The sequence below is a fragment of the Syngnathoides biaculeatus genome, chromosome 13 (genome assembly GCF_019802595.1).
Source record: "Syngnathoides biaculeatus isolate LvHL_M chromosome 13, ASM1980259v1, whole genome shotgun sequence".
Lineage (NCBI taxonomy): Eukaryota > Metazoa > Chordata > Actinopteri > Syngnathiformes > Syngnathidae > Syngnathoides > Syngnathoides biaculeatus.
Genome location: NC_084652.1, coordinates 7,258,117 through 7,275,447, shown reverse-complemented (window position 1 = coordinate 7,275,447; position 17,331 = coordinate 7,258,117). Strand labels below are relative to the sequence as shown.

The window sequence follows — 17,331 nt, the reverse complement described above, 5'->3', positions numbered from 1 at the left end:
AGCGGGCAAAGGAACGTGTAGCTTTTTGTGGTCATTGTCATCTTTTTTACGAGTTCATTTTTTCTTACGGGAAATAATGCAGAGTTTTATTGTTCCATCAATCCATTGATCCATTCATCCATTCATTTTCCAAGCCACTTATCCTCACAGGGGTCACTAGAGTACATTAATGTTGGTGTTGAAAGAGAAAGTGCCACAATTCTGCCGCAAAAAAGGCTGAATAATTTTACACCGCCTCACCAAAAGAACTAGACAATGGAAGTGAAACTAGATTTAAAAAAAATACACGAGAATACATTAGCTGTAGCACAGACACAGCGGCATCTGTAAAGCTGCCATTTATTACAGTGTGTAAAATTAAAGTGCTATGAAAAAATAGAAGATGACTGAACATCATCGAGCTGTTACAATCACAGTATGTGGTATTGTGTTGTTTGCGTCAAACAATTTGTCGTTTACGAGTGGATCTTGAAGTTGCCCGTCCCTGTTTTAAACTGTTTATCTGTTAAAATTTTACACTTAATGGCAATCGCAATGATAGCAGTGATGTCTTACCCTGGCCTGGGAAAGGATGGCCTGAGCTTGAGCCTCTTGTGCCGTCACTACGGGTCCCTTGTGCGCCTCGCCGCCGGCACGGAACTGTCAAGCCACACGGAAAAGTACGAACACAATTCAAAGAGCCCGTAGCAACAAAATGAATTGGTGTGCACGAAAAACGGTGAATAGTGCGTCATGGAAATAGAGTGACAGCCTGCTGTGCCGGTGCGATTAGTAGGAGAACTTACTGGAAGCATCAGAATGGTACCTGCGGGCCCAGGGACACCGTCCGAACCAGGAATTCCAGGTCGTCCTGGAAGACCCTGTAGAATAGAAATAATTAGATTCTGGTCTGGGTGGACCAGCTGTCTAGTATCCCTGCTTCTGATTGGGGCTAAACTGAGCAAATACACTAATAGGAGTTTGTCAAAGTACAAACTCTGGAATTTGAATGGTTAACCCATTCGTGAGCAGCGTCCCATTTTTGGGACATCATGATTTTCACGCATTATATCCTTCAGTATATCAAAATATTTCAGTGTTTTAATCTGAAGCCGTAATTTGGTATCAGGAGAGGATAACTCATCAGCCAATGTTAGCACAGAGTTATTTCCCTTTCCTTCCTGACCGAACATGGCTGCATATCATATGTTATCATATAACTAAACCTTAAACAAAAAATATTTCCTTGATTGTGGCCTGTTAGGAAACTTTTATCTCAATGAGGCAAAAAATTGCCACCCTGGGTCAACTTGGGTTTCAGTATCAGTATTCAGTCATGGATCTTCCAGTTTTTGATCCATCTTGTAAGAATACATATTTTCATCCCATTTTCTGTTGATTTGTGAAACCTGTCACATACGCGGGACCTACAGTGGCGTCCATATTCTTTTGTGCCATTTGAATGTTTGAGCAGACATGATGATCCACTGGAAACTTGATGGCCAATAGAAGATGGCTTGATGATTCATGTGTGATGTCAAAAGATTAATTTTTGAAAACATGCTCCTGTAGCTTTGGAATTTAGCATAGCGCATTCAACTAAGATGCCTGCTTCCGATTAGAGCTCAGGTGGAAAAATGATCAGGTCAAAGTTAGTCAAAGTACAAGTGCTAAAACTTCACCTCTTTGTCTTCAACTTTGCGCAAAGGTCCTCACAATCACACCTAGTGGCAATTTAGAGTGTCCAATGAATGTTGCATGTTTTTGGGATGTGGGAGGAAAACCCACGCAGGCACGGGGAAAACCTGCAAACTCCACACAGGCGGTGTGACAGTCTGAGCGCTCTCGATGCTGAAAAGTCTCCTTGTGATTAACGCGCGTGCGCGTATATTTAGTAAACTTCCGGCCAGTCTGAAACATCCCCATCCATGCTTCAACATGTGCCATTCGACAACTTGTCGCCGAGCGTTCGTGTTCTCTATGGACGTCTCAGAACGACGAACACAGCGAACTTACATACATGTGTGTATATCTTTTTATCAACTTTTGTTTTAAGGTAAGGTTCAGGTTAGGGTTAGGATATAACGTATGTTAGCTACCTCTATGTAGAAGAAGGGGAAGTGTGAGACCGGGGGATTTCCCAAGCGTCTGCTACGTACCCAGAGTTCCCCTGTTAGTAACGCTTGCGCATTAATCACAAGGAGACTTTTCAGCACAGGGGAGCGCTCAGACCTTCACACCGGGATTTGAACTCTAGTCCTCAGAACTGTGAGGCGAACGAGCTAACCAGTTGCGCCTAGGACAAAGATGTCCACCTAATTTAAAGTCAATCGATAAAACCGTTGCTGGGTGCTACTGAGTGAATGTGGAGGGACACGTCCGGGATCCCTAAAATACCGTAGATACATTTACATAAGGTTACTGTGCATACATTAAGAGCCCACTGAAAGTTGATTTACATTTTCATATGTATCGCTGGAGCATGAAATAGTTTCCCGATGCGATTGAGCGCTATTGACGAGTGTTCTCGGTAACGAGATGATCTTTGTGATCTAAGCAGCTTGTCCAAGACATTTTTAAATCACACACCCCATCAAATGGATCGACGAGACCCACCCTCTGCGCGCCAAGACCCTTGAAATAAATAATTTAAATACAACAACAACAAAAACGTGTATTTTAAAACGAGTTTTGCATCAGCAGAAGTTGTCTTTGTTGTCAATTCCTTGCAGGGAAGGAGCTGCTGTTCACACTTTACTGGGTGATGATTTAATGGAGGCGTGGCTACAGTAAATCTTTAAGAGAAACCAGATCGGTTCGGTAGTCCAAGAGCTCGGAAAGTGACGTTAAACGAGGGTTTACAGTGACGACGACGATGATGCGTCCAGACAGAGCGCTATGCCACACAAACCCGCGGGACTACAGGAAGGAGTCACTTCTAATCCTCCTGGATGAGAGAGTTTTCCCACGGGAGGAAACGATGGGGAAATTAGGGGGTACTGACTTTCGCTTTAAAACCCGTAGGAAGAACCACATTGTGGCAGTGAAAAGGATTTTGTCAAAAAAAAAAAAGTAGAAATATCACTGCTTTCTGAAGGCTGTCAAAATAAACTACTTCAAGTACTTAAAGTACGTCAAATTCCAACATCATTCTTGAAAAGAGAGCACCTCTTGCCAAAAATAAAATAAAGAGCTACTCTGAAAAAAAATTCAATAGTTCTGTGTATATGTGACTTAATCTTAAACTCCAAACAAAACAAAAAAAAAAAACACTTTTCTTCCACAAAAAAATCCAACTCAATTAAAAAAAAGTTTTTAAAAAGTTGTTTTTTTTTCCAATATACCAATCACTTTAAAAAACTTTTTTTTTTTACTTTAAAAATACCATTTATCTAAAAAAAAATACCACTGAGTTCTCAAAACAAATTAATTACTTTTGTAGACAATTTAGCGTAATTCTTGAAAAACAAATAACGTCACTGAGTGGGACGTACCACTACACCATCAGTGACTGCTTCACTGTATAATTTTCTCATTTCTCAAAAAATACTTGGAAAATAATATATTATTCCTGGAAAAAATACTCTATTGTACTATTGTGAATACTGAAAATATATGACAAATTTCTGAATAAAATAAAAAAAAATTCCAACAATATTTTTTAGATAAAAAATACAACTTATTAAAAAACTTGAAATTTAAAAAAAATACTATACTAAAATACTAAAAATTAATAATAAATAAAAAAAATAAAGTACTATAATTGTGTAATATCATTTTGAAACAATATTACCTCTTTTGTGAAAATAAATATGACTCTTTCGTAAAAACACTAATGTTGTAAAAAAAAAAAAATTATTCTCTCTCAAAAGAGTATTTTCTCCCCAAAAATCCTTTTTTTTTTATTGTCAAAAACTACTATAGGCAGTCCTCAGGTTACGTTGTTTCTGACTTAGTCGTAGCTGCTATTGAACAGTGCCTGTGACGGGATCAGGATGGCAACATTTAGGAAAACGGGGGTGCCAATCAATCAAGGGAATTGGCGCCATACCCAGAGTGCTGGAAAAATGCTTTTTGAGCCTGAGCAAACTTGTTGAACTTTTCCGAAATCATTAAGTATACAGAGTGCAGCGACTGCTCATATTTTTTCCCATTATAAATGACAGCTGAAAGCAGGCTTTCCTACAAGGGGGGGCTTCCCATTGGTGTGAGGTTAAAAGTGTATTCAAGTGTAAGAATACATACATGTTGTTATTGGCTTTTAAAAACTTTTCTAGGGGTGTGGTGATTTCTTTTGTAAGAGATTACAATGTTGCCCTGAAACATTTATACTGAAAAACTGTAATTTTTGAAAATGTGTTTTTTAAAATGTTATTCTTTTTCTTGAAATTGTACAAAATAATATTTAAAAAATATAACTTTTGAAAAAACATTACCTTATTCTAAAAAAAAAAAACAAAAACCAACTCATTTTGTTCTAAGAAACCCCTGGCCCTCCCTGGCTATTTTACATACATTTTAAAGTTTAAAAAAAAAAAAAAAAAAAAAAGTTTCTTTGTTGAAAAACGTCTCTTTTCGAAAAACATGAATTTAGGTTAGTTTAAAAAAAAAAAAACTCAACTTTTATCACTCATACTATTTGTTTGGGAAAATTCCATCTTTAAAAAAAGATAGTAAATAAAAACAACCTTTTCACAAATATTTCGAATCTTTAAGTATTATCTAAATATAAATTAAAAAAAAAAAAATATATATATATATATATATATATATATATATATATATATATATATATATATATATATTTATATATATATCCTATTGTCTTGAAAAACTACCATGGGTTGTCTTGATAAATTTTGACTTTCATTTAGTCATACTACATTTTTTTTCTGGCTGTACTTATAGCCATTGATTTGTCTTATTCTGTTCTCTCTGGCTCATTCATAAATTCGCCACAGGATGAAATGAATGTTGATATGAGTGGAAATATCTGCGTCGAACGTGCTGTGGGGCCTCCACTCACCCTCGCACCGGGATCTCCAGGTGGTCCTGGGGGACCCTGCAGTCCTGGGGTACCCGGAACACCCTGAAAAAAAACAGACACGCATACTTTGAGTTCATTATATCCCAAAGCTCACCACAGGCGGTCCATCCAGCGTACACGGTGCGTCAGCCAACAAAGACAGAAGTAAAGATGGCTTCAAAAAGACCTCAAAATACAAGAACCCCCCCAACCCTCATCACACTCCACCACTGACGCTCTTTCCATCGAGGCAAACCCCCCCCCACCCCACCCCCCACCCCTTATCCCCCTTTTTAGCTGTTCTCCATGTGTGCAAGGCAGACAGGAGAGAACGTGATACTCACTGCCTGGCCAGGGGATCCTTGGGGTCCTTCTACAAGCATCCCCTGAAAAGAAAAAAAAAAAGCAAAAGAGTAGATAATACAGTAGCGTTACAAATAACAGACGGCTGCTGTGGGTTTGAGGTTGAGGAATTTACGTATTGCTACACGCAGTATTTCATCGTCGGTTCTATTATGCGTGTGTGGTCATACTTTTGGACGGAATTCACTGCAGATGGTATGGGAGGCGCTGCCATTTCGCTTAATATTAGGGTTATTTAGCTCATGCTGTACAAAAGACCTTTATATAGCCATCCGTTTTCCAAGAGGATTATCCTCACAATGGTCGAAGGAGTGCGGAAGCTGATTTCAGACAACTTTGGGCGAAAGGCGGACTACACCCTGAAGTGGTTGCCAGTCAGTCGCTGGGTGACTGCGTGGGAACTGAACACAAGTGCGAGTGTACCAGTACACCATCACTCACTCATTTGACCTATACATATCACGTAGCGCATTTGCTGAAAATTTGTCATGAAAACCTTGAACATACAAAAAAAGTCAGTTTCTTTATAGACTTTTTGTCAGCCAATTGGCAGCAATAAAGCAGATTAGCTGTAGAAGAGTTAATTGGACAGGCAACTCTGTATTGTAGTGGTAAACTATTTACCGATTAGACACTTTGTTCTACTTTAAATGAGGCTTACGGCCATGCTACCCTGAGAACGCCCGATCTCGTCGGGTCTCGGAAGCTAAGCGGGTTTGGCCCTGGTTAGTACTTGGACGGGAGACCGCCTGGGAATACCAGGTGCTGTAAGCTTCTCTCCCCGGCTAGATGCAGAGGGGTCGCGTCAGGAAGGCCCTCCGGCGTAAAACTGTGCCAAACATATATGCGTTCATCGAAGATGACACGCTGTGGTGACCCCGAACGGGACAAGCCGAAAGGAAAAGAAGAAGAAGTTCTACTTTAAATGAGTCAGTTGTTCGCTGAAGGCACCTATTTAGATTCTGGCTAACATCAAAAAGCTAAAATCTATGACATTGACTGTCATTGAGGATTATTTTAAAAGGACAGTTATCTTAGTCTCTTCTGTAGTTTTAGTGATGAGATAACAATATTTTAAGACCCATCCTCCATCTATCCATTTTCTTTACCGGTTATCCTAACTAGGGTAGCAGGCATCCTGGACCCCAGCCCAGCTGACTCTTGGCTAGAGGTGAGGTACACCCTGAGCTGGTTGCAGTTGGCAGGGCACGTATAGAAAAACAACCATTCGCACTCAAATTGACGCCTATGGGCAATTTAGAATTCTCATTTAACCGACCATGCATGGTTTTCGGATATGGGAGGAAATCGGAGTACCCAGAGAAAACTCTCAAACCTGTGAGGCGGATGTGCTAACCTGTCGGCCACAGTGCCGCCGAGAAGAAGAATCCACTGTTTATCAATATGACATGTCAGATGTTAGCTGTACCTAATTAGCAATCTAGTAGTACAGTATCTATGGCAGTTATTTTAACTGGGCAATGTTGCATTTGATAACGGTGGGAAGTTTCGCAACCCAAGTGAATGTGCTAAAGATAGCAGGACATTGTTGTACATCAACAATGTAGGTGGTACTGCCATTTTCCTCGTAGGAAGTTGGGAGAAATTTGAGACTTCCCACTTTTCTGGAAGGCAGCATACTGTATATGTATGTCTGCTAGTTTGCTGTAGTTAGCAACGACAGAACCAATATATGTAATTGTGGTAGTCGGAGCTGTAATTGAAAGAATATGTTGAATATACAATACAAAATGCACACTGCATATGGGATATTAGTGCTATTATGTTACCAAACTGCAGTTTTGCTGTTAGTCTGCTAACTAGCATCAAGCTAACTGTAAAGCAAGAACTAACTGTTAAACAAAAACTGACTTAGTGTAATATTTTAGATTTTTTTTTTTGAATTGGTTAAAAAATGAGTATCACTTGGACTCATAGACAAAGGGTTATTCATTGAATACTTGGGGTTTATATGAAAATACAACTTACGGGTTCAATGACGGCGGGTTCTCCCTTCTCTCCTTTCTCTCCGAGATAACTTTGACTTCCTCCCACCTGCGGATGAGAGAAGCGTTTTTCTAAACAAAGTAATGTACATTTCTGTTGGGAAAATAAAACATTAAAAGGTGAGGAGCAGGAGATAAAGATAAAAAAAAAAAAAAATGCTCCACAGACTGCTGACTACTGTTCATGAGGATTAAGGTAGCGCTCTCTGCTGCCTGCCTGGAAAAATAAACGTCAGGAATAATTCAGACAGAGGCTATAATTTGGACTCCTATTTAGTAAGCTTCCTTACTAGACATTAAAAAAAAACGACCCCCAACTACAGGGGTGGTTACCTGACACTATCCATACAATGACTTCACATGCAAAGCATTCCCAAAGCCCCAAAAGAAGGACAGTGTCCAGCGGCTTGAGAGAGTCATGGAGAGTTGTGGTGAGCTGGGATTGTAGCCCAGAGAGCAGTAATAGCATGGTAGCCATTAACCCTCGAGGTTTGTCATTTCCTGCTTCAAAGAATCTTCACCTCATAGATGCCCATAATATGAGAAGACATCTTTAAGGTCAATGGACTTGTGATAGTTCCATTGTCAACTGCAGAAATATTGTTTGATTTGTGTTCAGTCATGGCAACACGTGCTGTATATGAAGAAGGTTTTAGATAAGGTTTAGGCTTTCAAGTAAGGGTTAGGATTTTAGAGAAAGGGTCAAAAGCCAGTTTTGGGCTTTGAGAAGTTTCAGAGCCGAGCCAAAACCATGATCCTCAAAGCAGCTGTGCGACGCAATCAGCTCTATTCCGAAGACTATGGTTTCAAGGTAGTCAAGTCAGAATTGCTGAGGCTTTCAAAGAACAGTCCCAAGTCAAGGTTCAGGTTTCAAGTTATGTTGTAAGACAGGGTTACTGTTTCAAATGAGACTAGGCTTTCGAATATCGGTTAGGGTTTCATTAGATGTTTTGAGTTTTAAACTAGAGTTAGTGTTTCAGACGAGGGCTTCGGGTTAGGGGTTCGAATTAAATTGGGCTTTTAAGTCACAGTCTCAGATTTGGATTTCATCACAGGGTAAAAGTTTATAGACAGGTTATGGTCGTAAAAAAATGAGGATTAGTGATTCAAAAAAAGTGGATGGATTTACTAGGGTTTGGGTGTCAAGGCAATGAATGTTCTGTTTCAAAGTATGGTCCCCAGTCAGAGTTACAGTTTCAAGCCTGTTTTGTAGTTTCAAATCTGAGTTAGGTTTTCAAAGGAGCATTTGCATTTCAAATTCAGGTTAGTTTGGAATAGGGCTTTATATTAGGCTTTCAAACGAGACCTTTGAACCAGAGTTAGAGTTTTCAGAAAATGTATCTTAATAGATGTCTCTGCACTTTGTTTTAAAAGAAGAACTTAGTCATGTGGTAAGGCAAACAGATGACTGGTGGCCACAGCAGGGAACGTTTTCTAAACATGACGGGTTACTGGGCTCCAGAGTTCATGTCAGAAGTGACTAAGAGGTTACCATCTGTGAAATCCTCGAAGGAGTGCGTCTACATTTCAAGCTACAATCCGACACTGTTCGAAACAACAAACACTGGTGGTATTCACAACACTCATTCCTGATCACCAACCCCCGCTCATACCCAACATTGTCATCACTTACGCCGCTCTCTCTGAAGTCGGTTTCAGCCGGAACCCCGGGGCCGAACTCTTCCTCCCCAATGGAGGCCTTTGTTTCAGTTTGAACGTTGTAGTCGCCATAGTCGCCGTAATCGAAGTGTGTCTCCTGGGTCTCTTCTCCTTCGTTCAGGTCATATTGCCTGAATTCGTTCACATTATCGTTGGTGTCAACCGGGGCGACGGTTTCCACAGCGGGAGTTGGGTCCGCCCCGACCTGTTCCACGCCGGTGACGTAATCGTCCACGTTTTCCTCATATATCTGGTATGGATCCAGGAGGGAAAGTTAAGAGGGATAGGATTAGGCATTTAGTCGGCATCTCTATTGTGAGGAGACCCACAAAAGGCTAACGAGCCCACGCTTGAAAGGACACAGCAAGTCTTTGATTTTGGTTTGAAGTGGTCACCCTAATGACGTTTTGGCAATTTTCTAGGAATCCTTCAAAATTTAAGGTGTCTTGGAGATTTTGTCCAATTTCCACCAAATTTGAACCTGCTAAAGAGATGGATGATGATATGTTTTGAGCATGGTGGTGAAGCTCAGTGACTTGCCACCATACTTCAAAAGCAAATTTCACTTAGCAACATCCATCCATCCATCCATCCATTATCTACAAATTTTCCGGGTCGGGTCGCAGGGGAAGTAGCTTTAGCAGGGATACCCAGACTTCCCTTTCCCCAGCCACTTCTTCCAGCTCTTCCGGAGGGATCCCGAAGTGTTCCCAGGCCAGCCCGGTAGACATAGTCTCTCCAGCGTGACCTGGGTCGTCCTCGGGGTCTCTTTCCGGTGGGACATGCCCGGAACACCTCACCAGGGAGGCGTTCTGGAGGCATCCGAATCAGATGCCCCAGCCACCTCATCTGGCTCCTCTCAATGCAGAGGAGCACCGGCTCGACACTGAGCCCCTCCCAGATGACCGTGCTTCTCACCCTATCTCTAAGGGAGGCGGAGGAAACTCAGTACGCCCGGTTGTATTCGGGATTTTGCACTTTCGGTCACGGCCCACAGCTCATGCCCATAAGTGGGGGTAGGAACATAGATCGAGTGGTAAATCACTTAGCAACATGAGATTTAATAGTAATGTCTATCAAGAGTTTATCAGATAAAAAGTCTATAGAATCCGTGACCATCTCGGTCAGTTAGGCCCAAAAAAAAAAGTCTTAGAGATTTTGCCCAATTTGTACCAAATTTTGGAAAAATATTGGCAGGAAACTTTATCAATGCACCATAAAACACAAACTGTAATGAATGCCAACTACCATTATATTTGTGAACCACAATTTAGGAAGCAAATTGTTTAACTCAGCCTTTGTGATAATCTACAAAAATTGAATCTGGTTCTTTATCAGGCCATACACAACCTCTAGTTTCCATGGAGGTAGTAGTACTGGATACCTTTTTCATATCAGTACAAAATTTTATGAACCACTTCACCATAAGGTTTTGTGGCCAAGTTTTTCTTTTGTCAATGGAAACATTTTACATGTCCACAGCAATTCAGTTGATTTGTCATTTAGCCATTGCTAACATTTAATTTTCGTGAAAATCGTACTCTATCTGCAACTTGTCTCGTATCGACACCAAAGTTTACACATCATCCTTCCATAATGTTTTGTGCCAATTAGTTCAAGTGGAAAACGCGTTTAATCGGAATTTTTTTTTAGAATCGAATGGAATCGGTTCTTCCTTGGGCCAAGACCAACCATTTCAAAATTAACCTTGAAATTGGTTAAATCAATCAGCAATCAAACTAAAACTTACCACATACTATTATTAAAAATACCCAAGTTGTCAGTTCCACTATTGGAAAGCATTTAAAGTGACACTAATATATTGAATTTTATAAAATGTACACGAGCTCGGGCCAAGCAGACAACGTGGCTCACGGAAAACAAATGGCCATATTGTTCCCATTTAACCCCCGAATGTTCCTCATTAGCTCGCTGTTTATGTTTGTTATGATTAAGCACAAATGAAGGCTGCCAAATTTTGGATGTCAGAAGCATGGAGGAGGGATGGAGGATTTGTCTGTCTGTCTATCAGTTTTCCATTGGTTAGGCTTCGCTGAAGGACAAAGTTTTCTTTCCGTGGCCATCGTTGCGACGTCATTTCTCGTGAGGAAGAAGAGTAGCTTACGCAGCTTGACGGTTTCGTCCAAATAAGGCGTTTTCGACCACCAATTACGATCATTAAAATTTCTAAAAAGTTTTGAATGCTGGTGCCGGGAGAGTTGATGAATGCGGGATATAAAGGTAGGTTTTAAATAATGTTTACAATCTAATGACGAGAGACTGGAGTTGACGTGACTTATTTGATTTTTCTCCCCATAAACGGTGAGACGCAATCTAACAAATCTTCACACTGGCAACTCGTGAGACTTGAAGTTGCAAAAAAAAAAACAAAAACAAAGTTACCTGGCCTGCTGTGGGAGTTTCAGGCTGACTTCCGTCCACGATGGTGTAGTCGTAATCAGTGAAGTAGTCGCCATCTACGATGCTCTGAAATTGGATACACAAACTTAGAACTTAGGTATAAAACATTTTTTTAATGGTCAAATTATAGCAAGAAATGTAGTAATATCTTTGATTATGTCAGTACCATTTTCAAGACCTTTGTATGGCAGATTTTGATGTATGATTGTTTTTAAACTTGCGTAATCATGCCAGCTGTACAAATTACATACTCAATTGTGCTCTAGGTTACTAGTCCAGTCCATGGGACTAGTAGTTACTAGTCTGGTCCATTAACCTTCATTTTTAAGAGAATGAATGTGCATGTATGATTAAACCAATGTGCAAATGGAATGAACTCCTGTTTCATGCCACTGTGTGTATTGAGAAGTTATATATCATTTACGTAGCTTAACTTCCAAGCGCTGACACGTGACGTCATATTGATTATCAAATGTATAAAGTCCATTGAATCAAAATGGCATCAAAATGCTACTGCTGCACTTGTTTTGTAGCCTTTATTTACTACGAATAAGATTTTTTTTCTGTTATTTTATGAATTCCTACAGTAATTTCCAGCATACAAGCCGCAAATGTTTTCACACGCTTTCACTTATGTGGTGATGCGGCTAATTTGTGCATTTTTCTAACGGCCGCAAGGGTGCACTGGAGTGGAAAAGGTAAGAGTGAGACTGGTGGAATATATGTTCCGAGGAAGTGACTTTTACCGGTATGTTTTTTTTTAACCGGCCCTCTTAGCACTGCACTGGCGTTAGTGCTGTGCTAACATGTTGCTGCTGTGTTACTCCCGTGTCTCAGTGATTTTTACCGGTATGTTTTTTTTATTTTTAAATAATTTTTAAAATAATTAGTAAGTTATTAAGTAAGTAATTAATAAATAAAAATTAAAATAAAAAATAAGAATTAATTTTAAATACATTTTGAGTCGACTCAAATTTCTTAGAACCCAAGTAGCGCCGCGCTAGCGTGTTGCTGCTGTGTTACTGCCGCGTCTCAGTGATTTAGGTATGTTTTTTTCTTAACCATCCCTGCTAGTGCTGTGCTACTGTGTTGCTACTGTGTAGCTGCTGTGGCTTTTTTTTATTTTTATCGGTATGTTTTTTTTTTTTAACCAGCCCTGTTCATGCTACTGTGTTGTTGCCATTTTAAGCTAAGTTAAGGTATTAAAACTTAGAAAACTCTTTCTGTGTACAGTCTTTCTTTGTAAATAACTCGTGTTTCAATGTGTGTTTCAATTCGGGCGCTTGCGGCTTTAACACAGGTGCGGCTTATGCATGTACCAATTGGTATTTCCTTTACAAATGTACTGGGTGAGGCTTATAATCAGGTGCGCTCTCTAGGCTGGAAATTATGGTATATATTTTTCGAGAATCCTTCATTTAATCAGAGAATTTACTGCTCGCAATTTGTTTGTTGGGCTGATTTGAAGTGTCATACATCTATTCCTGCATTCACCAAACAGAAGCATTTTGTTCCCTTACACGATCAGCAGCCGAGCAGAAAACGTGGCAATGCGAACGGCGATTAAAGTTCAAAGATTTCAAAAATAGAGGGAGAAAAAAGATGAACAAGAAGAGCACTATTGTTATTCATGACAGTGTTAGCCATGAAAACTGTGTTAGTAGCAGCGGTACCTCGGTCTTGACTCCTTCGGTGGGGGCAGGTTCAGTGGTGACTGCTCCTTCGCTGTAGTCATAGAACTCGCCATAATCATAATTAGTGTACTGTAAAAGGGGAAGAAGAAATGGACGGCGAAAGGGGTGCAGTCAATCCATCAGTGCCTTCATGTAAATACGCCAGCACAATGTCAAATTGCACAGTATTTACATGGCCAGTGAGAGCAAGGCTGACTTATACTCAACATGCTATTTTAGAAATAACATGGCCAAATAAATCACATCCATAGGAACAGAACAAGGGGAAAAAAACCCTTCAATATATGGATGAAAATAATATCTTGTTTGCGTCCAAACAAGTTGTAATGCGGTCAAACGTGACGCGTTTCTACACGTGGGTTAGAGCGTCATCGATAGCCTGAGGCTTTCATTAATGCGGCCCCGTTAAAGTGAGTGTGCAGTTCTGAATCTTGGTGGGAAAAGGCAAAATTACAGGAGCAAATAGCAGCTACTAAATGACTTATAACGCTAAATAAACGTGCGGCTGGTTCTAAAATAGCCCACATGAATGCGGTGCAAAATAATCAGCTTCGGGGATATAATGTTGCTGTTTATTTACGGCCTTACAGTTGAGCCACTTTGGACAAAACCGCACAGGAAATGACTACAAGTTTCTCTGATTGATATAAAATGTGGGAATTGGTGCTAGCCTAAGCACCATTTCAGCAAACATTGACACAAACTTCAAAGGTACTCTCAAAAGAATGTTAAAAAAAAAGGTAGGTATTCCTGTCCCATCACTACTGTACGTTTCTTTTTTTTTTTTTTTTTTTTTTTTTAGTAGTAATAGAATACTAGTATTTCAAATTCAACAAAAGTTGCCACATAGTTCCAACCTGAGAATCCAAAGTACGGGAAGCTAAACAACGATAATGCTTAAGAGTAGCAGTAAAAGATTTACAGTAAAGTATGTCAAATTCAACGAACACTTTCACAAACATCATAGGTAGAGGAAGCAAAGAGAAAGCTACTGATGTTGCCTTTCCTAAAAAGAAGACAACCTATTCATCGTGCACTTTTCTAAATGGAAATCTATTTGCTAAAAAGAAGAATATATATACAGTGGGTCCTCGGTTCTCGAACGTCCCAATTCTCAAACAAATCGGTTTTCGAACGAAAATTTCCATTTTTTTTTTCTTCTGTTTTCAAACGAAAACCGTTCCTCGAACGCCCCCAACAACACCTGTAAATAACAGAACACGCATGGCCAGACCAGCTGACCCACGACGCGCTCTGTTCTGAGTTCCCACCCGTCGAAAAAAAAACGTAAACAACAGAACGCGCGCGGCCCGACCATCTGACCCACCCAAGACGCGCTTTGTTATTGTCAATTCGAACGAATCCCCGAAAGAAAAAACTTAACGCGTGGGTTGATTCGGCTTTTGAACAAATCGGTTCTCGAACTGCCTTCTGGAACTGATTGTGGTCGAAAATCGAGGCACCACCGCATAGTGAAGCTCCACTTTCCTAAACAATTTTTTTTTTTTTTTTTTAATTCGAGTAGCATTTCTGTTTTAAAAAAAAAAATCTAAGTTTCATTCCTAAAGAGAAAAGACTTAAATTACTGAACTGTCCTTTTACTGGACAAATTAATTTATTACCATTTCGTAATGCCGCGTTCTCACAGTATATCTTTATTGAGAGTTTAACAATGCAGAAAAGGTCCCTTAAGTCCCGGTTCCCGATATGCATTAAAAGGATTAATATTAGTTCCCGGGATAGCTGTTGACATTGTAAAAAAAAAAGCAATAAAAGCTGCAATGTTGGCTCAGCATCCCTCCGGCGGTCACGCTTGAAGCGGAGGCCCAGCCAGACGAGCGGGACAGCCTGACAAGAGGGTCGAGTGGGAGGTTTGAGGGGTTGTGACGATTTACTACGTTCAAGTGCTTGACTGGAACCTTCCCCGTGAAGCTCGAATGAAATCATAATTGGAAGTGCGCTCAAACACACATATGGACACACACTCCTGTATCATTCCCGTTTCCTCTTTTCTTTTATCCCGGGTCGCACACATGTATCTGTGAATTACGGTGCAGGGGCAGGGACAAGGTGGATGCTCCCTGGGGGCGGTGAACAAGCAAAACCATCTAAAAAGAAAATCTATCAGGAGGGGGACTTTGCGGACCATTGTGGTAATACCAACGACAGGAAATAAACTATTCATGTGGCGGTGATCAAAATGAAGACAAACCAGTCATGTTGTACTTTCTTAAAAAGACAACAAATTCAAGTGAGGACTTTCCCGAAAAGAGAAGCGTTGATGGTGCACTTTCCGAAAAAGAAAAGAAGCAAGAAGCCATTATGTTGCATTTCCCCAGAAAAAGAAGACAAATTACATATGGTGCAATTTCATAGAAAGTCACCATACACATCCTTATCGAGTAAATCTGTCGAAAGGCTATAATGACCAAGCTGTCTCTCTCTCTCTCTCTCTCTCTCTCTCTCTCTCTTTCTTTCGTTCTTTCTGGTTGTCAGCCACCACCAGAGCGAACTTGATGATGATGAAGCAACATTTTCCAGCCACTTCTTCCACACTTGAAACTCGGCAATGAGGAGGAAAAAAAAAAAAAACGTTTCCAGGTATCGGGATTCTTGTTGCGCATGAGGGGTGGAGGGGTGGGGGGAATTTGGAATTCGGGTACCACAGCCTGGAGAACTCGTTAGTGATATAAATCACGGGGCCGCTGCAAAAGTGGGCTCGGGTCGGGCTCGGCAAGCAGTGAAAAGAGAGAGGGGAAAGTTTTCCAGTGTGAGCTCATCAGTTATTTGGTCAAACACTTGACAAAAAATGTCAGCTGACAGCCGCAGCTCATATTGGAGAAGAAATAGACGCAAAAGATGAATAACTTTCAAGGGCAGAGAACCATATTTGGTCACTTTGGTTGCCTCACAGCTCATTTTAAGGCAGTAGACAACCACACGAATTCCCACAGCCAATGAGGAAACACAAACACTAAGATTTATGAGAAGCCAAATGTCTTGGAATCAATTTTTAAAAATCCTATTTTTTCGATGTTCTTATTTCGGGATTTTGAAAGGCAAGGAAACACATTGGGTAAGAAACTGGAGTAAAATGACAATTGAAGCATGTGACTTCTCCCAGCTAACCAAATAAATAAGGTTGCAAATTTCCACCCAAAAATGTTTAGAGCTTTCTTTTCAATTTTGAGAATAATTTTGTAACATTTTGAAAATACTTTTGTATCATTTTGAAGGGTAAGGAACCATGCTGATGTATATATATATATATAAAAGCTGTAGAAATGTGACTTCTCCCAGCAAAAAAAGAAAGCAACAACAAAGAGATGTAAACAATAATACAATTGCAAATGTCTGTAATTTACAAATGTCTTTTTACATTTTCTTTAAAAAAAAAATCCCAATATAATTTTATCTTTTTTTATTTTGGAATTTCCCAAAATATTTTGCATGATTTTGAATAAGGGTTAGGAAGACAACAATAACAATATTTGGTAATGTAATCTACAGCTAAATATATCTCCAATAATAAAATAGTTATCAAGAAGTATAATAAACGAAATTCTCTAATATTGACATAATTTAATGAATTACTTAATGTTGACTTTCCATGCATTCCCTCGTGTACTGACCTCTTCCTCGGGTTCCTGGGCCTGGGGGGTGTCCTGGTGGGCGGGGGTTTCACAGTCGGGGCTGTAGTGTTCACAGTAGTCATAGGCGGCCCGGGGGTCTGCCACAATCAGCAGCTGCTGGATGTCACCCTGGACAATGACCAAAACAAACAATATGTCAGCTAAAACACCCCCCCAAAAAATGTATTTTTAAACACAAAGTCTGCACCATCTTCCTGATGAATACAGCATGGCGGTCATAAAAAGTGACAGTAAAAATAACAACAAGCAGGATGCGGTAGAGCACGAGAGGCCGTAATCCTCCAGATATAAAGGCCCATTAATCAAGACTTGAGAAGAATCTGCAACCTATTGTCGCATCTGCCGCGAGAACGGCTGCCAGTCCCTGCGCAACAGCAGATAAATAACCAAGGTCTGTAGTTATCGCAGGACGTCTGGTTTTCATGAGCTTTTGGAAAAGGAAATTACATCTGCACCGCTAACGCCGCCATCAGCCAACACGCTTCACTGTTGTGCGAGTTGAAAAACGTGACCGACCCCTTCCAGCAAAG

The 17,331-nt window shown here is 40.3% G+C and overlaps 1 protein-coding gene and 1 pseudogene across 12 annotated transcripts in view; one reads left to right on the top strand and one right to left on the bottom strand.

Moving 5' to 3' along the window:
* LOC133510397 (collagen alpha-1(XI) chain-like) overlaps positions 1 to 17,331 on the bottom strand; it is a 261,978-nt gene that overhangs the window by 37,058 nt on the left and 207,589 nt on the right. For 11 of the 12 annotated variants that reach the window (XM_061838240.1, XM_061838238.1, XM_061838239.1 and 8 more), the window contains 9 exons: positions 16,781 to 16,909; positions 13,128 to 13,217; positions 11,437 to 11,520; positions 9,008 to 9,283; positions 7,358 to 7,423; positions 5,350 to 5,391; positions 5,006 to 5,068; positions 786 to 860; positions 556 to 639 (listed from right to left, as the gene is read on the bottom strand). In XM_061838240.1, the coding sequence (XP_061694224.1) occupies positions 556 to 639; positions 786 to 860; positions 5,006 to 5,068; positions 5,350 to 5,391; positions 7,358 to 7,423; positions 9,008 to 9,283; positions 11,437 to 11,520; positions 13,128 to 13,217; positions 16,781 to 16,909 (909 nt within the window). The remainder of the gene's footprint in view (positions 1 to 555; positions 640 to 785; positions 861 to 5,005; positions 5,069 to 5,349; positions 5,392 to 7,357; positions 7,424 to 9,007; positions 9,284 to 11,436; positions 11,521 to 13,127; positions 13,218 to 16,780; positions 16,910 to 17,331) is intronic. The other variant, XM_061838250.1, reaches the window with a different exon arrangement.
* Positions 6,024 to 6,142, top strand: LOC133511561 (5S ribosomal RNA; annotated as a pseudogene).